Here is a 23,922-nt window from a genome sequence, read left to right as displayed (position 1 = left end):
ACAAATAAACAGGTTTCCCATTAATGTTTTTTTTTTCTTATCGACTCCACCAATTATGTATAGCAGATTTGTACTAGTAGAATTACATAGAGTAGATGACTCTGTAAGCTTCGCCAGAATCGAGCCAACTGGAAAAATCCCGAGAAGGAAAACAGGAAGTGTGTGCGAAAGCAGTATTTCAAAAAATACCCAAAAAGGAATACTTTCAAAAAATAATCCCATCAGGTTCATAACCATGGCTCAATTGCTCATCGGGCTCAATGGGAGTATTAACCCACTCAGCTCGCCTTGCTTGCTTTTTGGTTTTATATATTTAATGGACAATATATATATATATATATATATATATATATATATATATATATATATATATATATATATATATATATATATATATATATATATATATATATATAAACGGGCTACCCATAATTTTTCTTTTGTTACAGACTCTATCAATTATATATATAGTTGATTCGGTGTTTGTTTTATTAACGCTTTTTCGAAATTAAATATAAAAACAAGTTTTTTAACTGAAAGTAAGGAGCGACACTAAAACTTAAAACGAACATAAATTATTGCGTTTATGAAAGGGGCTGTTCTCTCCTCAACACCTCGCTATTTGCGCTAAAGTTATTTATTGTTTTAAAAAATAAAGTTGTGTGAAAGTCAAACTTTCCGTGATCTTTCTTCTGGCAAAAAATGGAAAATTCCACATTTTTGTAGATAGGTTCTTGAAACCTCTACAGTAGGGTTCTCTGATACGCTGAATATGATGGTGTGATTTTCATTAAGGTTCTATTTTTTTTAGGGGGTCTTTCCCTCTTTTTTCGAAAATCAGTAAAATTTTCTCAGGCGCGTAACTTTTGATACGTAAAATTAAACTTGATGAAACTTATATATTTGAAATCAGCATTAAAATCTGATTCTTTTTATGTATGTATTTGTATCAAAATTCTGTTTTTTAGAGTTTCGGTTACTATTGAGCCGGGTCGATCCTTACTTACAGTTCGTTACCACGAACTGTTTGATTCCGTTATGATATGGGATTTTACAAGTTACATTCATTAATGTAAAACATCAATTCTTAGAATCAAGGATGAAAAGGGTCACTGTGCAAGATTTTGGTCTATCTTATAAGATTTGCCAATGACCAAAGAAGAGAAATTAAATATATATATATATATATATATATATATATATATATATATATATATATATATATATATATATATATATATATATATATATATATATATATATATATATATATATATATATATATATATATATATATATATATATATATATATAATAACAGTTTATCTCAAAATGCAATCAAGAAGAAAAACAATTAAATTGTGGATTTCCTTCTGTCAGGAATGAAAATTTTTAGGACCTCGGTCTTTATGAAACAACAAATTTCAGTGTCAGTCCAACGTTTTTACACTATTAGCCCAAAAAAATTAATTGGTCAGTTTTCTCCACTTAGTGACCTTCATCTATTCATCTCAACTTGTGGTAAAATTCAAGATGAGGGGCTTTTCACTATTTTGAAAAGTAGTTAAATTTCAGATATGAATTTTGAACCTAAATCAAGCCTAGGGAATGTTTTTTCACGCTCCTATCTCCACTCCTTCCCTATTTCTATGGCCTTGAAACAATGCCTTGCTCAGGAGGGAGGGTTAGGGGGTTCGAACCCTCTCCCTCTAAATGTTTGTCTGACTCGTCAAAACGTAGCGAAAATGAAAATAAACAAATTTCGATACGTTTTTTAAATTTTTCTACCCCCCCCCCAAAAAAAATAATATTGGAAATAATATTCGGAAAAGGTTCTGTTTTAATTACATTACGTGTGAGTCTGCTTCTAATGACTTGAGTACATTTAAGCCATATTGTGATTTTTTCTTCGAATTTAATGTACATTTTTCCGATATTTTTAAAACCTTACAAATAAGGATTTATCCAAGTTAGGAGACTCAGGACGCTTTCCTTGGATTTTGTTTGTCTTGCATATCTATTTCTGAAAGCTTTTTTTACAACACTAAATTTGTGGAATTTCATCAAGTTCAGCACCTTTTAGAGGGAGAAGGGATGGAGATAGATTTTTTAAAAGACTAGTCAGGGTTTAGTTTAGTCTAAGAAAACATTCGTGAAAGTTTAATTCAGCCAACTCAACTAATTTCCAAGATAGCAAAATCCACTCATCTGGATATCTACCGAACTTAATAGCTCAGTGGATTGTGCTCATAATTATGAATGATTAATCATTGAACAAATATAGCAAAATAACATCCTAAAAAAATAATAAAGATAATTAAATACATTAAATCAGGAATGACAGACAGAGAAAGATTTTTTTAGGGGAGACTGCTGAAGGCTGGAAATAATGTGGAATGTGCGCGTGTTTTTTTGCCTTTTTGTAGCTACAACCCTTGTTGCCTTTCCAAGCTTTTTCATCCGTCTACCTATCTATCTACACCACAGATTCAGATATTTATTACTTCACCAAAAAAATACGACATAACTACATTGTATAACAAAAACTCAAGAGCAACATAAAAGACAAAACTCCTGTGGGTGGCTCTATCTTCTAAACATCTTTCAACATAAAAAATATTCAATAAATAATAACACAAAAACTAATTTTAAAATTTTTTAAAGTTCAAACACAGTGCAATGAAAGTAAACTAACTTTTTTCCAGCTAAATCTGACTCAAATGAGGAATCGAGCTACGCAACGAGGAGAAACACTCGACCCTGAACTCGAAAAACTAGAAGCTGATAATAACATCCTCGCTTTTACAAGGACAAAGGGATTATTCAGAATATGTTTTCCTGAACAGAGACCCAAAGGTAGAGTTACAATTTTATTGAATTAAAAGCTCGTAACGGAAATAAAATCGTTGAGATCGTGTTTGTTGGTGTCATTGTCTCTCCCAGGGTTGCTTTTGTTTTGAACAGATGTTTGATATTTAAATTACCTTTAAGCAGATAAAATTGGCAACATTCTTTATGCAGGTGCTTGGCTTATGTAGTTGCTGTTACGCCTAAAGGTTTGTATCTGACATTCTGTCAAGTCTGAAGTAAGTGCAAAAACCGCTTGCTAAGCTGTTTTCAAAGGGATGGTCAGCAGGACAATATATGTTCAGTCGCATCAATCCTCCTGATCTACTTTACCCTACTGAATCTCCTTTTGAGAACAGCTGAACAGTTTTTTTGTGCTTACTTCATGCCTGTCAAAATGTCTGACATGGCCTTTAGGTGTACCAGTCACAACATAAACACATTTAAAATAATCACAAATTACGTTTTTTTTCTCTTCTATGTTGTAATCAATTTACTTTTATTTCTTTATTTAAAGTTGAAAATGAAATTGCTTTAATTTGCAGGTTAACTTCCTGTTATAGTAGTTAAGATCTGTCTTCACCCAGATGTAGACGTAAGATGTTTTTCTGTGCAGGGGCCAAAGTCATCCACAAACAAAGTAGGCGAACTATACGAGAAATACAGGAACACTACGGGAAGTAATTAAGGTCTTCACAACTTGAGGGGGATGAAAGTGGCACCCCGTTTTCAAGTGCTCCTTGCTTTCATGGGCATTCTTTACCCTGTTTTGGGTGCTGCATTTTGTTGTATCTATTCCTTTGTTATTAAGATAGTTTGAAGTGCTGTAATCAGGGCGATTGTATTGGATAGGCCAGCTACTTCACAACAATTGGGGAAAATGCATTTATGGTGTATTTGTTCAAGTGGGATAAATGCTAACGAGCGGCACGCATATCTGGAAAAAAATGAATAAGGCGTTTCTATGTTTGTTTTTTTTTCGATTTTTGATGGAACTCCTTGAATAACGTTTCTAGTTTTCTCAATCGGTTTTTAAGTTCCTGTCCAGGTTAGCTGAATCTATCTGAAATTTCTTATCCAGATGAGCTGACCTTATAGGCTATATCTTATAGGCTCACTTTTATTAACTAGGCTAATTATAGCTTAAAATCAGAGATTAAAAATTGAGTATGTGACCTTCTGGAATCCTTTTTCTTTGTCCGTCAATATTAGAGGTACGACAGACAAAAATACAACCTCATTTGTATTTCCTGAGTCTATTTAAAAATGGTTTCCTTTACCGGAAAAAGCCAGAGAATTAATGTTCTCATAAGAAAAGGAAATTATTCCTTTAAGATAAAATAAAAATGAAAAAATTCAGCGAGAGGAAATAACATTTTTTCTGAATTTGTGATACTGGGGTATCAGTTGAAATCAAGGATGTATGCAGTTTTTTTTTTTTTGGGGGGGGGGGGGCAGTAAAGAAAAAAAAATTGGAGCAAAAAGTAACCAGAAGCTTGGGAACACTTTGGACTTTAGGGAAAGGTAACAAGTTATGTAAACATGTTGCAAATAGCGGCTGCACTAGGTTTTTCCAGTAATATCAATAAGTTTTTTCGTTGTTTTTTTTTGCGGAATTTTTAGACAAAATACTTTTCTTAAGACCACGACGTCTATAAATTAGGAGGCACAGTTGGGGGGCTGCCGCCCCCCAAACCCCCTGCTCTTGCAGCCTGAAATTTACCCGGATCCGTTGCCAACTGTGGCCTTTAGGCGTGGCTGATAAAAGAAAAGAGAAATGAACATTGTGTCGCTATATTTGTTTTTTGGAAAACAGGGAAGGAGTGATCGGATTGAGCTGAAACTTTGAGGATATGCTTCCGGGCCCTAGGAAAGCTTAACCTCTAAATTTCAGCCCAATCAGACAACGTTAAAGGGGGGATGTGGTCGGAGGGTCGAAACTTCCGGCCCACTTTTACCCATGAAGATAAAGTCAGAGGGGGTTGAAATTTTGCACGTTTCTTAGTTGGAGCTTGAGCTACAAAATGCAATCACTGCTGTCTCTCTGCGACCGCTCGGACCGGAAATCACTTAACATTGTGGTGGGTCGCCTCTTTAAAGAGGCACAAGTGTGCCTCCTTGATAAACCATAAAATAGGATTCGGTTTGTAGTATCCCCCCCCTCCAACGAAAAAATACTGCGTAATTGTCTGGTGCTGCCCTAGAAATTGCCCAGAAACTTAATAACTTCTTTATTTTTGATTTATAAAAATTTTATGAGATTGGCTTTATATCCCCAAAATACCTCCAGTAAGGCCCCAAATGCTGAATGTGAGCTTTTATGCTGGGAAATGCAAACACCTAGAGCAATTAGTGCAAGCTTCCAGCCATGGTTCGTTGCTTGACAACACTGTGACGAACCTTCATTATTATACTTTATGCGTTTACTAGAAAGTTGATTTTAAATTACCCGTTATACCAAACCTTCGTTGTCACCACTTAGCATCTAACGGTAATCATATCCGTTAGATGATGGACAAAAGATGGAAGTTACATTATGATGCTTCCACTTTTTGTGGGTTCTGGAGACATTGTTTTACATAAAGAAAAATATAAAGGCAACTTACAACACTATGTTTAAAAATAGTCTTTTAACAGGAAACAACTTCTGAATACTACAATTATTTTAATTCATAATAATCTGGTGGGCAAGATAATCTACGAATGTTGCACGTTAATTATAGCATTCTTTGTATGCTTGATAGCAGGGACGCAAAATCAGGGGGGGGGGACTATAAAATTTCGAAAATATCTTTTTTTTGTATACCATTGAAAAAAAAAACAAATAAAGGAAGATTGGCCCCTCCCTAGATGTTGAAAAGTACATTTTGTATCTTCATTTTTTTTAAATGAAACATGTTTTGCCCCCATTTTTGTTTCTTTGAAGTTGTACCCCTACTTGAGAAGTCTGAAATGTCAATTATGATCTTAATACATTTGGATTGTCTTGAAATATGAAAGAGAATTATGTAAATAGAAAAAGAGAGGCATTTGTCTTATAATCCCATGCTAAAAAATGGACTTTAATTCTATTGCTTTAGTTATGTGACTTAGTTTTAAAAGCCTATCCCTTTACTCCTTAATTCTGGATCACTCCTTACTTCAAGCATTACTGCTTATTCTTTTAAAATAGGTTTGGTTTTGAAATTATATTAAGCTACGACTCGGATCGAACGGCCTTTTTTCCCACCATGAACGTTTATTATTCAGAAGCTTATTTAAGCCTGTGTAAAGAAACCGGTTTTTTTTTACTAAAAAACCAAGTTTTTTCAACTGAAAGTAAGGAGCAACCTTAAAGCTAAAAACAAATAGAAATTACTCTGTATATTAGGAGACCACCGGCCACTTCCCCCTTCAATACCTCGCTCTTCACGCTAAAGTTTTTTAGTAGTTTAAAAACAAAACTTCTTGTTCTAATTAAACGGCACTTGTGTTTCGGGAGTCGTTCTTAATAAAATTAGACAAAACTGGTCAAACTTATTTAGACAAAAAATTAGTCAACATTTAGCGTAAAGAGCATGGTCTTGAATAAGGATGGGGGGGGGGGTACCCCCTCATATACATATTAATTTTTGTTTGTTTTGCGTTTTAGTGCTGCTCCTTATTTTCAGTTTGAAAAAAAAACTTGTTTTTATTTATTGTTATCGTAAAACATTTTGTTAAGCAATTGTCAAAGTGAAGATTAGCAGGCCGATATATGTTCAGTCACTCTTTGCTCATGGATGTACTTGTGGAGGACTCAGGGCCTTGAGCCAGACTCCTTTATGGAGGACTCAGGGCCTTTAGCCAGACTCCTTCCCATCCATTAGAAGAAAACAGGATGGAATAAAAATTGTTCAGATACTATTTTAAAACAACAGTAATTTTACAGTAGTTAGCAAAATCATTATTTTAACAGAATCACATGCATGGGTACCCCCAGTAGGCTAATTTTGGTAAAATTTAAGAAGAAAAGCATTTAACTATTTCACTAAGTTGGATGTTTCAGTAACTTTTAGAGCTGCACTTTTTCCGTCGACATAAACAGACCTAATCAAACAACAGGGAAATACAAATTTTACCAGAAGCACATGCATTGGTACCCGCAGTATTTTTAATAAAAGAGTAACAGAAGGCCTTTTTGCTAGCTCTAAGAGTTATTGTACTAATTAGGGCCTGAGAAGCAACTACCCATCCCCACCTTTCCTCCTCCAGAGCACGTACTCTCCATGAATTTGGAAAACTTTTGCCATGTGAAAAAATTTAAATAAGGTCCAAAATAGCGATTTTAATCCCCAATGTTCTCCTTATAAGGAGAACACAATTCTAGTAAAATAGGTCCTAAATATGAGTTATTTGATTTAAAATCCACCTCGAATCCTTGGAACTGCTTGGTCACCGAGCAACTCATATTTTTCATTTTGCCATGTTACTTTTTAGATGCAGGTTTGTATCTATGGCTTGGAATCCCCGTTTCGGTCCTTAGTGGGACCTTGGATCCATTATTGAAGGGTAGCCTAATTTATCTGGAGAGATTCTTATAGGTAGAATCAATTTTCCGAGATTGGACACCAAGGAACTCGTATTTATACCTATAAAAGGTTTCTACCTATGTGAAAGTATTAATCGATAACTTGCAAAATCTTTTCCTGGCCCTAATTTGGACTCTATATTCGTTCCTAAAAGTCTGATTTATCTTCAGAACTTCATGTACACAGAATTAAGTGTCTGTGATTGACCAGCGAGCCAATAATATTTTTATTGGTTGTAAATTTTAGTTTTTGGTGAAAATTGCGTAAGATTTTGCTTTGTTAGTGTCCTTTTCGTTCTTCCTTCTCTGTTCTTCATGGTTTGTCTTCTATTAAGTGCCTAGAGTCGTAAGATGTAAAATCTTATATAATTTGACCCTTGTTGAGTGATGTCTTAAAAGTTATGTTGTCAATTATTGTGCACAAATTTTATTTTGTCAGTGTCCTTTTAATTTTTTCTTCTCTTTTTTCCATGCTCCTCTTAGTGCATCTTTGTTATATACAGAGGGTAACAATAAACTATTATTATTTTATCGAAAGATTGATAGTATTTTCTCGGCCCTATTTCAGACACTACAGCTATTCCTGAGTCCTATATATCTTGGGGGAGGGGGATCTAGGTAGAATCGTGTTTCCATGATTAATAACCGAGCCACGCATATCTTTGGATCTTTGAAAAACGTTTCTTTTTAGGTGCAGATTTGTATCGATCCCCCGTGGAAACTTATTGCAAGAACATTGACTATTATCTCTCAGGGGAGAATACAGGACACTTTTCAGAAAACACGATGTCATGGCTACGTAAGTACTTACTTGCAATTTATAATTTATAGCCCTTCTCTTGTAGCCCTATTTTTTGGGCCTTTCTTTATCACCTTACCATAGGCAGCGCAATCGCACTGCCTAAGTAAAGAACGATGTCGGCACAATGTATTATTTGTTTTTTTCCATACCAGGGCACTTCGTATCGAAGGAGTTGTCGTAGAAACTTCGAAAAGGGGTCATTCGATTGAAAATTGAAGTGGCTTGTGCCCTTTTTATTAGTTGAAAGTGATTAGAAGGCAACTAACACCCCTTCCATGCCCACCATTTTCCCAAACATATCCACTCAAAATTTTGAGATAGCCATTTTGTTCAGTGTAGTTAATTTCCGGAGAGAAAATAGGTTTTCAAGGAGGACACTCCCCCACAACCCTCAGGGCAAGGGTGTTAAGCTATGCCCTGGGGGCATATAAGAACGATGTTGGCACAATGTATTATTTTTTTCGTTAGACCAGGGCACTCCGTATCGAAGAAGCTGTCGTAGAAACTTCGAAAAGGGCTCATTCAATTGGAAATTGAAATGACTTGTGTCCTTTTTAATAGTCGAAAGCGATTGGAAGGCAACTAAACCCCATCCACGCCCAACATTTCCCCAAAAACATCCAAACCAAATTTTGAGATAGCCATTTTGTCCAGCGTAGTTGATTTCCAGATAGAAATTGTGTTTTTGAGGTGGACACTCCCACATAGCCCTCAGGGCAAGGGTTGTAAGTTATGCCCTGGGGGCATATAAGGTTCTTATAGAAAGCGTTGTCGTAGAAACTTCAAAAAGCGCTCATACGATTGGAAATTCAAAGGGCTAGTGCCCTTTTTAATAGTCGAAAGTGATAGGAAGGCAACTAACACCCCTTCCACGCCCATCATTTCCCCAAACACCTCCAATCGAAATTTTGAGATAGCCACTTTGTTCCACGCAGTTTAAAGTTCAGGAAATTATATCTTTGAGCACGACAGTCCCCCCACAGTTTTCAGGGCAAGACTTTCATTGTTTTTTAAGGTTTTTATTGAAATGTTTGTCGTAGAAACTTGAAAAAGTGCTCATTCGATTGGAAATTGAAAGGGCTAGTGCCCTTTTTAATAGTCGAAAGTGAGTTGAGAGCAACTAACCCCCCTCTCACACCCACCATTTCCCCAAAAACGTTCAATCAAAGTTTAGAGATAGCCATTTTGCTCAACGTAGTTGAAAGTTCTGGAAATTTTGTATTTAAGGATGACAAACCCCCCAGAGACCCCATGGCAAAGGTTGTAAGTTATGCTCTGGGGGCATATAATGCTTTTATAGATAGAGTTGTCTTAAAAACATCAAAAGTGTGCTCATTCAGTTGGAAATTGAGAGGGCTAGTGCCCTTTTTAATATTCAAAAGTGATTGGAAGGTAACTAACCCCCCTCTCACGCTCACCATTCCCCCAAAGACATCCGATCAAAATTTTCAGATAGCCATTTTTTTCAACGTAGTAGAAAGTTCTGGAAATTAGGTCATTGAGGATGACAGCCCCCCCTCCCAGCTCTCAGGACAAGGGTTATAAGTTATGCCCTGGGAGCATATAAGGTTTTTATTGAAAGCGTTGTCGTAGAAACTTCAAAAGGGCTCATTTGATTAGAAATTTAAAGGGCTAGTGCCTTTTTTAACAGTTGAAAGTGATTGGAGAGCGACTAACGCCCCTTTCACGCCCACTATTTCCCTAAACACATCCGCTTCAGGTGCTATTCAGTCTCTGACCTGTTAAGACATATTTATTCTTTTAAAGGATTAAATCCCAGTTTTTGAACAAGTGTGAATTAAAAGGATTATATACGGACTTAATTAGAGACTAAACTCCATTTTATCCTAAACCCCAAGAATGACTAGGAGAGTGTGCCCCCGAATACCGCTGCAGGGCAACGTCAAACTGTTTGATATGCAATGACTGTGGATAATACTTCTACAAAGAATGTGCTGGAATTGAACGTTTCCAATGGACTAAAAGTTGGCTATGCCTAGATTGTTCTGTGAAAAAGGATAGTTTAAACAAGGATAGTCCAAAAAAGGCAATTACTTATGCTGATACTTGTCCCAGTCAACCCCAGCTTCTTCCAATTACTCCCCCTCGTCGTCTATCGGGCAATGACCTGGCGAATATTGTGATGGAAATTTGATCATCCCTTTTAGCTCCAAACCTTCCAAGTAATAATGACCATTGCGAAGTCAACAAATCTAATGCCTCCTGCCAGACTGAAACTATTACTTGTGGCAATTGTTGTTCTAATCCTCTATCGGACTTATCACTCCTTTCCCTTATAGCAATAAGAGATAAGTTAGAATTAATAAGCAAGGAAATATCTGCAATCATAGACCTTAAGTCGCGTCTAAATGAAATCCCTCCAAAGTCTTCTGATGTTAATGAGGAGCAAAATGAGGAAATTATCATTAATAGATTCCACCCGGATAAATATTCAATTGTTTCCTGTAACAAAGAGGTGATGAAACAAACTTGTGTTTTTCACAAGTTCAGTTACCTTGGAGATAACATAATTAAGGGTTCATCTGACCTGGAGAACATGAAGTTGAATACTAATGAATGCGAACTAAAGGTCAAGTCAATCAAGATAAGCGGTCATGAACTGACTACACATAAGGGTGTATGCCAATTTGTCTGGAATGATATTTGCAAAAAATGTAAATATATGCATGTTTGCAAGAGTTTTAATGTTGGGGGTGAGTGTAAAGTCTCTGACTTTCAACTATTACACCAGAAAGTTTGTTTTAAGTTTGGAAGTGGTCGTTGTTTTGGTTGCGACGGGATTCATTTGAATCATGAGTAGAACCCTATCATGAGGTCCGGGACGAACACCCCTGCTGCCATCTACAATTTAGTTTAATGCTGACGGGACATAATTTATTCAAGGATTATCGATCGAGTCTAATGGGGGTCAAGGTCAATCGATCTTTTGTTTTTGTTTGGCCACGTGTAATGGCATGAGGGGTGATTTACATAATCGATGGGGGGATTATTGATTCACGTCTGGGTGGAATTATGAAACAATATGGTCATAGAGTCCCTAGGGAGAAAGATTACGTAATCGCTCAATGACCTCTTTTTCCAAGATCGATTTATTTGTTGTTTCTATGTGTAATAACTCCGGGACGAAGGTTGCACATGCGCATTGAATTCTAACGGGAACAATGTTATTGATCTAGGACTCGAGGGGGAAGTGAATTTCCGAGAACTTGATTGCGTAATCGATTGGGAATTTTTTTTATCCGATAACGGGAAACAGTTAGATCACGTGTTTCCTTCTCAGCCAATCAGCGAGTCGGTTACATCCCCCTTCTCAGCCAATCAGCGAGTCGGGTACAAAATAGCGGCGGAGGGAAAATCAGGAAGGGATTTTTTCGATAGTTTTATTAGTCTGTTAATAGAATTCAAAGGAGTGAGAAGAAGAAGAACAGTTTGATTTTACTCATTTGGATGTATATTTGTGTGTGTGTTGATGATGACGAGTGGAATTTTTACCCTATTAGAAGTTGATAGTGGAGTTGATGAAAATAATACAAGAGCACCAAACATTACGGTGGAAATCACGAAAGGATCACGGCTTTGTCTGGAATGGGATGCAGTATATGCAAGATATGTGATATCCTTGAGCAAATTTAAAATGGAGGATCAATTATGTTTCGCCGCTAAAGTTGATATAGCACATGTGAATAGACTTCAATGTGCTTTAAGTGAATTGGTGAAACATATTGAAGACAATAAACAGTATCGTTAATTGTACATGCTCTATATTATTGAAGTTGTTGTTGTTGTTGTAATTATTCAATAAAATTTTTTCGAAATCGAAAATGTCCCCTTTCTTTTCTGGTTAGGGATAACGAATCAGGGTCAGTCTAGAGTCAGCAGTCGCAGTGAAAGGACTGAAAAATGAATAAATTTGAGAAAGAGAGAATTAGATCAAATCTAGTGTTTATGGAAAAATATTTGATTTTGGATGATGATTTTCTCGAGTTATCACTTGAACGCTGGATATTCTCCTGTCAGGGAACACTTGACAATATAATGAGGAGTGGTTCTCCCCCATTGGACTATAGTATGAAACTTTTAAATTGTGATTCAAATGCTTATAGTCAATTTATTGATATATTAATTGGAAGAAGGCAGAATGATATTGTGGATATACTTTTGAAAATATTGCCAATGGATTCAATGTAGATGGCGCTCCCTTCGAAAGAGGTAACGTCACAGAGCTACTCCTCTCCCACACCGTTTCCATCTCGTTGAATTTATTGAACGACGAGGATCAGTTTAGTTTTAGCAGTGAGTGAGTTGACATCGGAAACCGAAAAATGGTTTATATAATCCAAATTTGCATGTAAACACTGTGCAGTTTTAATCAATGTGAGAAATGTAAAATCATAGAAGACTCGAGTGAAAAGTGTAAATTATATAATCCTTGTAAATTACATAGAGGCTATGCGGTACAAATTAAAGGATGTAATTCATGTCTTGAGGAGGTGTGTGACTCTCATCCTAGAGGGCATCTGTGCTCCAATTGTCATTATGATAAATGTGATCAATGGGAGAATACTTACCCCGCTATGATTGGAAAGAATCCCAAACGTGAGTTTAGTTTATTTCTACGAGATTGGTATCTTCGTGGCTTTAAATTATTCTGGGAAGAGGAATCTGGTCTACGATTCAACTGTTGGGGTAACAAGACAATTTGGTTTCTACGTCATCGTTTTGATGAAATTACCTACTATGACTATAAACCAAGTGATTTTTATTTGGCAGTTACCGAATGTGATTCACCACTTGAAAACATTGTATGTGATATTGCTTCAAATATACAGATTGAAACTCGTGAATTTCATAATATGAATGCAAATAGTATCATTGACTATACAAAGAGATATGACAAGAGTGAAGTTACATTGTACTGTAGAAAATGTGACCCTGACTTTGTAGTCAATCAAGATCAATATAGAGTGAATCCAAATGATTTAACAGCATTAGTGATTCTCGATAGTTATCTATACATCGAAGAAGAAGAAATCTAAAAGTATAGATTTAAAGAAATTGTTGTATATATATATACATTTTATTAATAAACAAATTCACATACATTTTTTAGGCACTTTACTCTTAGGGCACTGAAATCAATACTATATAGGTCTGAAAGGATACTCTCCATTATAAAGTAGTTCAAACTGGGGTTGTCAACATAACTGTGAAAAACTGCACGTAACTATAGCCACGACATCTGAACACAAAATATAGTAGTTAATGTAAGCTATAGCTGTTATTCGCTAGATCCTACACCCTCTGTTAATTTTGACAATTAGTTTTCCCACTGATATCAATATATTTGACGATGTGAGGCGTGTAGAATGTATAGGTTAGACAAAGAGGATAAAAAAATTCAATCGTCTTCATTGTTTGAAAGATTCACAGCAAATGACCCGTCAGCACAGTCGACAGACTGCTATTAACAATAATCAAGGTATTGTTGACACATTGAATTTTTCCAAGAAAGTCCGAGGGCAGACAATAGGATTTGTACTGAGACATGTAGGGGTCCATATTAAATACAGTGATTATTTGACTGGTGTTCATGGTGCCAAGTCTAGTAGAACACTGCCTTCCAGAATCATTTGCCAATAGGTTTCACATTGATTTAGTGAGATTAGTGCAATAATCTAAGCCAAAGGGTCGGTAAATGTGCACTCTAAAAGCACACTCCCTGTACGTACTTTACTCACATCCTGTGTGCCGGACAAATACAGTACAATGATATCATGTGTTTTAGCAAACATATCTTCGGTTATACCATTTTCAAATAGTTGAGAGTCAAGATCTAGGGTTTGCATGGTCAACTCGTACAGTGTTCTATAAGATCTATCAAAAGATAGATTTTAGAGTGGGATACCGTTTACTTTGCACGCTAGAGATGAAAGTCCAAACATCTCGAATTTATGTGGGCATTCAGTCCATGATCCAATTGCACTGGCACTTTTTACAAATGCCAAAGCCAATTTCGAGGGAATCTCACCATTGATAAAGGATGAATCGGTGAAGGTGCGTGAGCCCATTGCAATATGACGCTGATTGGTAATTGTATGAGGAACAAGTAGTTTAATATTGTTGCCATTGGCTCTCAGTTTTTCCACGGCCAATGCAACTGAACTCATAACCTGCTGTTTGCGTACATGAAGTATTGCCGAAGTGAGGAAGAGACTTACATCGGGATTGGCAGCAAGTTCCTTTCTCAGTATGAAATTGGCGGGTGCTAGCGTTAGTTTTATATCCACTTTAACATTGGGTAGCATCCATTTATGTACATTAAATATTTCATTTTATATTTTTTCAACTAGATTTAATTCGCTAGTTGTAGAATTTTAAGTACATCTTTACTATCATTATTAGTAATATATTCATAACAGCTGTAGATACCTCTCAATACTTTGTATGACTTGGGTGTCATCAGCATGAATTGAATATAGCTTGTATAATTTGAGAGATTGTTGCTTGTGCTCAACAGCGTGCCATTGATATAGACACTAATTTGACAAAATGAATTATGTAATATACAATTTTCATAGGATATTCCATCGGCCCGAATCGGCATTGAATTATTGGATTTACGGACTTTCATTGGCAAATCTATAAATGTTGAAGACATGTTCATAAAGTAGTCTTCATTGGAATAAATTTGAAAGTGCATATTATCGGAGAGGGGTTGTTGTGGATAAAAGTGTTCATAGTATCCATGCTTGACACTCACATCAACATTTTCAGCATTGAATAGATTCAATGAGGCGGTGATTGAAGGTTGAGAATCCTTATGCGGTAGGTAGGACATTTTAGGAGAAGAAATCTAGTTTCGATATGACAATTCTATTCTTCCTGGGACTTCTGGTTACACTACGTGTCGGCTTTTTCCTTCTTTTCTTTCACAAAAGGGATGTCTTACGTTTCCGACCTGAGCGGAGACTGATGAGTGATGCGTTGTTTCTTGACCTTTTTAAACCTTTACTATTTTGTTTTAATCTCTCGCCAAGGGTTCGCGCATTGGACCTGAGATTTTCCGAAGCACTTTTTTTAAAATTCTTGCCAGAGCCCCAATCGTGTAGTGTAGAGGATGCAAAATCTGTCGCAGCCGGTACAAGATATTTTCTAGCCAGTGGTAGTGAAGAGCGAAACAGCTTAGCAAACCAGCTACCAAGACCGTAGCCAGACATTGACGTGCGTCCTTTGTAGTAGTCCATTCCATTGCCCTCTTGTCTTGAGCCAAGAGTATTAACATAGCAGTCAATATCAGGACATGTGAACACCACTTTTTTATGAGACATCTTTTTTTGGAATGTTGGATAGAAAGTGAAATGTAATCACAACCAACCATTTTGAAGTGGTTAGTGGATGGCCCAATTTGGTTCTCTGCGTTAACTTAAAGAGTTACAAATAAGAAGTCTTTAAGGGGATATACTAAAAATGCTTTATATTGTAGTGATGAATATGTGCTTGATTGGTTTTTCGTTCAAGAACTCGTAGGAGGGGAACATTTGAATTACCAACCCGAGATGTTTCCACAAATGAAGCGTAGAGAAATATACAAGTATTCATGGAGAAGGCAGGTGGTTAGTCAGCAAATATGATATTAGTTTTTTCCGAACATCTGCTGTTGATTATACCTAACTTAAAAACGAGAACGTGCTTTAGGGTATCGGTAAGACTAATAATTTTGTTGTCAATGTATAAACTATTATAAATCTTACACTCCTCCTTTGAATAGTTGAAATTAAAAGCTACCTTTTTACGGGCAGAAATTCTTTTATTAATAGAATTAAATAAATCATTCATACAGGCGAGTTCCTCGTAGGGTAATTCAATATATGGATAATCCATCCAATTGATTTTATGAATTTGTTCTTGATCACCTGGTGGTGGCGGCCAATCATAGGGTCTAATTTTTATTTCATATTTACGATCCTTTCTCAGGATGTCATAGGTATTTTTGAGAATACAGTCGACAAGAGCCACTTCATACTTTCCGTCGAATTTGATGGTGGGAGAGAGTTTCGTCCAAAAATCACTTGTTCTATTCAGATCATTGTAGAGAGGATCAGAAACATTGGACATGAAAGTCACATAGAAATCATTGGGCATTGTTAATATCTTCAGCACTGACCCAAGAACCAAAATCTGAGTTGTATCCTAGCCAGCGAACAAGCAACTGTTTCTTACCATGGCGTGTACGACTCTGTAATATATTTTCAATTTGATACATTTCACTAGTGTTTCTAACTTCTTTCAGTTCATATTCATAAAAGCCGCCGAGAATTTTATCATCCTTGGTATCGCGCAGGCGATAAGTTATGGGCTCGGTGTCTAGGATTTTAGACACTTGGAAAAGTTCGGTGCTCCATAAATAATTCCCCTTTTCAAAAATATTGGTGGTTCTATTAATTCGAACAGTATCACCAGCATTGAATTTCTTCTTTTTTTTCTCTTTTTCACCCTTGGAGTATTGCCTTAGAAAAGCATCAAATGTATTTTCACTATAATGAACATCCCGAGGGCTTGAGTTGGACAGAGATCGATGTGGTCGTTGATTATAAATCAACAAGATTTTATCTAAATCATGAATAAAAGCCGATGTATTTTTCAAAGTGCAATATCTTTAAATTAATAGAAGAATTGTTCTTATTAATCGTTCAGCCAATGCAGCCTTTATTGGGCTGTGACTATGATAAAGTGTTGTATTATATTTCAAAAGAAACTTTTGCACATGGGAATTAACAAATTCACTACCACGATCCGATTGAATTTTTCTATACGAATCCTGTTCAAGAATACTTTCAATGGCCAGAGCAACTTCAACACCTCTCATTGACCGTAGTGGAATGGCATATGCATAGCGACTAAAGACACTGATTGTCACTAGAATATATTTGTAGGGCGTATTGTGACACTGTTGAACTGCGTCTAAAATTAAAAGATCCATTTGCATTGCATGCAGAGGGAAAAAGGCTTTAGTTTGTCGATATTGTTTACTGCGAAGCCTGTGATTCCGATGTAGTGTGTAACTCGGTTCACTTTCTAGATACTCTTTTGCATTTTTCAATGTGGTAGTGGTGCCGGAGACAGCTTTGGAAAGCGTTTTGGGGGAACTTAAACTTCCCGCTTCGCCAATATTTTCATAGACACCTTTCAAAACTTCATCCATTTTGAGCGTAAACACGTAGTGTAATGACCACTCCCCTTTTGCACACTGGCGGGCGAATCAATTCGTCTTCGCTTTTGACTAGCAGCCACAGGTGTTGTAAAATCATTGCTGCTGTTGATAGTATCTTCAAATATTGAATCTTCTTCTTTTTTAAATGAAGTTGGAGGAGGACTACATTCTCTTAGTTTCTTTAGAATTTGCTTATTGCCAATAAGACTTTTGGGAAAGTTTATTGCACACAGAAAGGTGTATAGATTATTGTCAAAGGATAAGAGTCCTTTACGATTCGTCACCATATCACAAATTAAATCAACTAGATTATAACTTTTTCCCTGAATTATAATTCGTTTTCCTGTGCTCTCGACTTGCACTTGATCGCCAGTTTCCAACATGAGATAAAATAATACTCTTTTACTCTGTTCTCGATAGGTCAATGGCAATAGGTTTCCAATTTTCAATACAATTGAATTCAATTCCTTTTCCTTTGATTGCAGTGCTGCAGAATCTTGAGGAGATGTTTCCTGTTTAGGGGGATCAGTGGCGGCGACAGTGGGTCTCTCACGATATGGTTTATGTTTGTCCACACGTCGCAATGCATCTCGAAGTAAAAGCAGTTTTTTGTCATCGGCAATATTCACATCGTTAATGAATTTGCTTAGATTGTCTTCAAAATGTTCGATGGGCGAGAGGACAAGTTCAAATGGTGTCAATTTATAGGGTTTTGCCATTCTCTCTCTCTCTAGAGAAAACTGTTTACAAGTCCTGCAATTATCGGTAGTAAAAGTGTGAAGAAGCTACCGCCCGCCTGAAGGAGTCGTTGTGTTTTAAAATTTTTTCCCGTGTTTTTACAATCCCAGGCGCGTACAGTGGTACGATGTTTCGTTGTCTGTTGTCTAAAACCGTATTGCAGTTGAACATTACCCTCAGTTAAATTTAAACAAGGTTCAGATATTAGATTAATGAAATCATTGTCAACACTGTGTTTGAGTATAGCCGTCCTAAACAACTGTTTTGAAGTGCTTAAAACGGAAAACAGATGCCGCAGTTCATGTATTTTCTTCAATGTCATAATGACAACTAATAGCCTTTTCTACCGTTCACTGGAACATCTACTGTAATTTCATTGTTGAAAATGTCGGTGACTACACGTAGATCCTCGGGCTTGCTCTGATTAAGATCCAACAAAATGTAACCGTAGGGCTTGCTAGTCGCCTGGGTGTACGCTGACAACAGACATTTAGGGGCGCCGGGGTATATCTTCTTATATGAGCGAGTTATGAATCAGTTAGGAGTGAGCTAGAATCACGCACGACTCGATAGATAATATAGACAGTGAAATTCAAAGCAAGGGTTCGCATACATTTTCTCTGATGAAACAGATTGTGTAGAACTAGGGTAACGGAAATGTGTTCATGATGGGAGCGAACAGTGAACAGTTGTAGCATTTCCTGTGAGAACTGTTCAATGGATTCAGCCAAATCATCAATAATCAACCACGAGTTCGATTCAATACTATTGAAAACATCAAGTCCTCGTATGAATTGTATTGGTATGGTTGTGGCAATAGCTTTTATTTTATCATAGGACTCCTGCCAAATACTATAGCAATAGTAGATTTTTTTCGGCTTTTCCAAAAACATTTTATCGCAATTTTGAATTATTTTAGTCAAAATTGTTGTTTTCCCCGACATTGACGGCCCACACAGAAACGATCTGAAGGGTGTTTTAAATTGATACATGCTGCTGCTGTTGGGGGCAACAGTCGGACTGCAACTAACTGTAAATCATATGTGCTCAATGAATAAGTAGTAGCAATAATTTTCCACATAGATCTATCTATTCAAGAACAACAAACAAAAACAATATTTCATGGCAGTATTTATTTCGACACCGTATGAAAACAAATATTTGTTCAGTCAACATGCATAACAATAAAAATAATAACACTTGTTCAACAAGAAAAGTTGACAAAATTTCTCCGGTGGTCAAAATTGAAAACTCTATTTTTTCAACATGAACACGTGGCAATGATAACACGTTATAAATGATCACTTATTGTCTTTAAAAACACTTTTCTGTACAATATTTTATGTACAATAAAAAAAAACACTTTTTGTCCATCATCAACAACACTTTTCTGTACATCACTTTTTTTTTTTTTGTCAACTTAAACACTTTTCTATACAACAACAACACTTTTTATACAACAATAAAAAATACACACACACACTTGGAAATTGCTAGTAGCACAGTTGAACTTGATTATGAATTTAAAGGTGTGTGGGGTCCCCCCTCCCCCCGGGCCGCGGGGCCGAAGGCCGGCCGGCCGCGGGCGGGACCCCCCCCCTCCCCTGGGCGACCGCGGGATGGGACCCCCCCCCCCCCCCCCCGGAGCGGCGGTGGAAAAACAAAAGTTGCCGTCACTGCGATTGGTTAGTTGAGGTTGAGTTAGTGGTGGTGGTGAGGGTTAGTGCTTGGGTTAGATGAACAGTTGATTTAGGTTAATTTATGAAGAGGTTGAGGGATGGTTAGTTGGTTAGTCAGATTAGGTTAATTTATCCAGACCAAGTTGATTGCGATAGTCAATGCATTCAACTCGATCTGAAATACGATAGTGGCTGTGGGGTAGGACAGTCACACCATTCTCGAGCACATAGACCTTGTCGGATATACACGACATTGCATTCCTTCCCACTCTCACAGTATAATTTCTATACTGTAGAGAGCGAATTGCAAGCACTTGTGCTCTTGGCACTAGGCTACTTTCTACACAGTCTCTGTACACGCTCATATTGAAATTGCTCTTTACAAAGTGTGTAGGCACCCCTTTACACGCCTTCTTTTCATCCCCACTATGATTTTCCACGCAATAGACTTTGAGACCTAGGACCACCCCCCGGGATATCAAATCACTCCCCGTCTCTGATTTTAACATTAATAGTTGGTTGGGGGCTTGACGTTTCACCAGCTCGGGGTAGAGAGATGGATTCCAGTTGGTGAAATCCATCCGCGAGCTGATGTGTTCCCCCTTTTGCAAATCACCCAATAAATCCAATTCAGTCCCATTTACCTTTAACAGCAGAGAATCTGTATCCCTATAGTAAACTTGAACCTCCCCCTCTCGTGGCCATTGCACCTTGCACACATTGTAAAAGAACGACAACATGAGCTTTTTTGAAATTTCTAGTACTGAACTACCTCCTGCTATATTCTTGTTCAGTACTACATTTCGCTTTTTCCTGTGTAGAAGAACCATGCCGGCCTCTATGCTCGTGAATGATGTAAAATTGGAGTCGGCAATACTTCTTGTACACTCTAGAGGGTCAGTCATGACGTCACAGCGAGATCTATTACGAACGCTTTCACACATTTTGCCAAAAGCTGAATTTAGGATGAGCTTATACATTTCCTTCTCCACCTTTGAATTTGCCTTAGAGCGTTTATCGACAAAGGTATCGATAAACGTTTTCAAGTAGGGTCGCTGATTGTACTGTAGGACCCTGTGTATTTTAGTGATATTGAAAACGTTTCTCACCATCCAGTGCAAAAACACATGGTGAACAACGATATTCTCCATAGGGTCCAAATCAGCAATCAGTTTTTGTTTGGAGGGAGTCCAGTGCATCCCCATATCCTCAACCAATGAACGATTGTAGGGGCTCAGAGAGTCCCTGCTCACCGGTCGATTGATACAGGGAAAGACAAAATCTTTGACTGAGTCGTGAAGCGCCAGCGGAATGTGACCATCAACTTCAAAGAACCATCCTTGTGGCCCATTGTCCTCGACGGTGGTAATGTCGGGGAACTCACAAGGATTCTCAAGCCATTGATAGTTCCCACACGGCAGAGAGTAGTGTGACATTGCCGAGGGGTACAATGAGTTCATGTCCAAGAACACTGCATTTGACTTTGCACTGGTGCTTTGTCCGCTCGGATCGGTTGATAAGACGCGGTCCCCATGAAAAACATACCCATCCCACATTTAACGCGAAAAAAAAATGTGATTATATACGTCAGTGATTAGACCGATTTACAACCTTCTAAATTTATAAATTAAATACCTAAAAAAATTTGGTGTATAAACAAATTATCCTATATATAAAACGAACAACGAATAGATCTGGTCTGTATTCTTACAGATTATATCTAACAGAGTTAGAACTTCACTGGCCAAGTACAGTCTACAATAATCCCACCCATTTTTACAACCCCCCTTGGACCACACCTTCTTGGCAAACTCATACTCCGCGGCTGTGCATTCACTGTTGGTCAGTGAATTGTAAAAAGCTTCAATTGGAAGTAGTTTCTCCTCACTTAAGCGTGCGCCAGAACAGTAATAATCGTATGCATATATACCTTTGCAGGTCAACAGGTCATACATTTCACTGTCTGGAAAGTGCTGTTTAAGCAAGGGAAAGCTATCAAAATTGTCTCTTTTTTGCACTTGAATCAATTGACTCAATGCCTTGGGGAAAAAACTAAAGGAATCTAAAAACCTGATTTTATTCCAGCACGTACGCCCATTATCCACTGCCTGCCATTTCAGCTCGAGAAGCAATAACTTCTCGGCTGATTTGGGAATTATGTTGTAGGTAATTGAATTATTTACCCATGGACAATCTCCTCCCCCTCCCTCCCGCTGCAGACGTGCCAGTGCCGGTCAAATAAATTTTAAATCATACTTGGAATTATGAATAAAAACTGGGATAAAAAACTGTTGGATAAAATTTAAATTACACGATTGATGCGCACCCCCTCTAAAATTACTAGCCCCCGAGGATCTGTCCTGCCCCACATGGTCATGATCTCTGACTTTCCCCCTCCCCCCTCTTTTCCCTTTAGTCTCCTTATCCATCCCTGCAAACTCCCCCTTACAAACCCAACATATTTTTTGATTTTTAATCGCGAGACGATCCTCTGCACACAACACCATTGGATAATGTGTATTTCTAATATCTCAAAAGAGAAATAGCACCATTAGCCGTGCCAATCAGTTTAGTCAATGCCTTGTCCATGCACTCAGGTCCCTCATCCAATGTTTCAACTATTTCTAACAACCGCATGGTGTTAGAATTGTCTCTTTGCGCGTGGGCGTAGGAGACCGCAATGGCCTGGTGTTCTTTGACTCGGTTTGGAAATTGGGGGTCATTCACCTCCACCAGCTTAGCCTCACAGTCCAAAGATATTTTGTTGCACTGGAGAAGGGTATTCTGAAAATTTTTAAAACGTAGAATTGACCTATCCCCTGAAACCGTTTCCACTGTCTGATAGCCGTGTCGGCTACAATGCTTCATATTATTTTGTAACTTTAGTTCAGTCCAAAATCTAGAGAGGCATGTTGGACAGTAGAAACGGGTTCCCCTATTCTTACCCTCCCCCAGAGCTCTACTCAGGTCAGTGATAGGGTTAAAATTACCGATTGTATACAGTTCACTAGGTGGTGTGTAAAGTAACCATACCTAGTGTTTAACCAAATCAACTGACGGGCCCCTTACGGGGAAGACCACCCCCTTCTTTTTAGAGCGAGTCCCATCTTCAAATTCTGTTTCATATTGTACCACAGTAACGCCAATATTCAAATGGGCATTAGCCCGTTCAAACATGTCAATAGATCTTAGCGTTACTGGGTATTTCCCCTCTAAGGAAGAAAAATCTACAATGGGAAAATCGGGCCCATCCTTCCCATGTACAGACCAATGATCTAAATTCGTCTTACTATCGTCACGTGCTCTAGCCTCGAATGCTGAGACGAGGAAAACATATCTGAGACATTTTTGATCTGTTTCAAAACAGATCCGCTGGACACCTTTACAACCTTCTAGATCTGGATTATAATTTAAAACTACTGTCCTCTCAGTCCCACCACCTGCCCCCCCTCTTAAAATAAAATCTTTCTTAAATTTACAAATATTTACACTTACATTTTCAACAAACAGAACTAGAGAGACAGTACCATTTTCATTAAAGTTCTCAAGATGCGTTATAATTTGATCGACCCAATCCATGAAAACACCCCCAAAATTTTCTAAATTTGAATAAACCACACGCATCTCGGAATGTACATAATGATAGTAAACCTCGCTTTTTCCCTCATTTAAATAAAACACTTTTAAAACAATGGAGACCTTAATTGAATCCCTACCTCCCCACAATTGAATTCGGTTCTCCAGAAGTGCACGAATTTTATCTACATAGTTGTGTACAATTTCTACAGGTCAATGACAAAATTACCAGACAAAAGCGAATTAAAAGGATCACCAAACGATTCTTTGAAAACATCTATATTATTGAAAAGTCTGTTGGACACTTGACAGTCTGGGAGAGTTTTACCCCCCTCCCCCGCGTGTTTTTGACCCCCTCCCCCCAGGGGGTCAATAATATCAGGCGTTTGCTCCACTTAATTTGTTCGAAGTGGAGTCGTTAGGGTATAGGAGGTTTGAGGGTTACCAGTTAATTACCCGGTAAAATAGGCTAAAAATTTCAAAGTGTTTTGTCTTTGCA

At 37.4% G+C, this 23,922-nt stretch overlaps 1 protein-coding gene across 2 annotated transcripts in view; it reads left to right on the top strand.

Moving 5' to 3' along the window:
* Nucleotides 1-23,922, top strand: part of LOC148954272 (uncharacterized) — a 114,182-nt gene that overhangs the window by 15,103 nt on the left and 75,157 nt on the right. For both annotated transcript variants that reach the window (XM_089086151.1, XM_089086150.1), the window contains exons 2-3: nt 2,706-2,856; nt 8,088-8,195. In XM_089086151.1, the coding sequence (XP_088942277.1) occupies nt 2,706-2,856; nt 8,088-8,195 (259 nt within the window). The remainder of the gene's footprint in view (nt 1-2,705; nt 2,857-8,087; nt 8,196-23,922) is intronic.

This window comes from Artemia sp. Qi Xiang Cuo, chromosome 3 (genome assembly GCF_049724085.1).
Source record: "Artemia sp. Qi Xiang Cuo chromosome 3, ASM4972408v1, whole genome shotgun sequence".
NCBI classification, from domain to species: Eukaryota; Metazoa; Arthropoda; class Branchiopoda; order Anostraca; family Artemiidae; genus Artemia; species Artemia sp. Qi Xiang Cuo.
The sequence above is the reverse complement of the archived record's forward strand: the minus strand, read 5'-3'. Positions and strand labels throughout refer to the sequence as shown.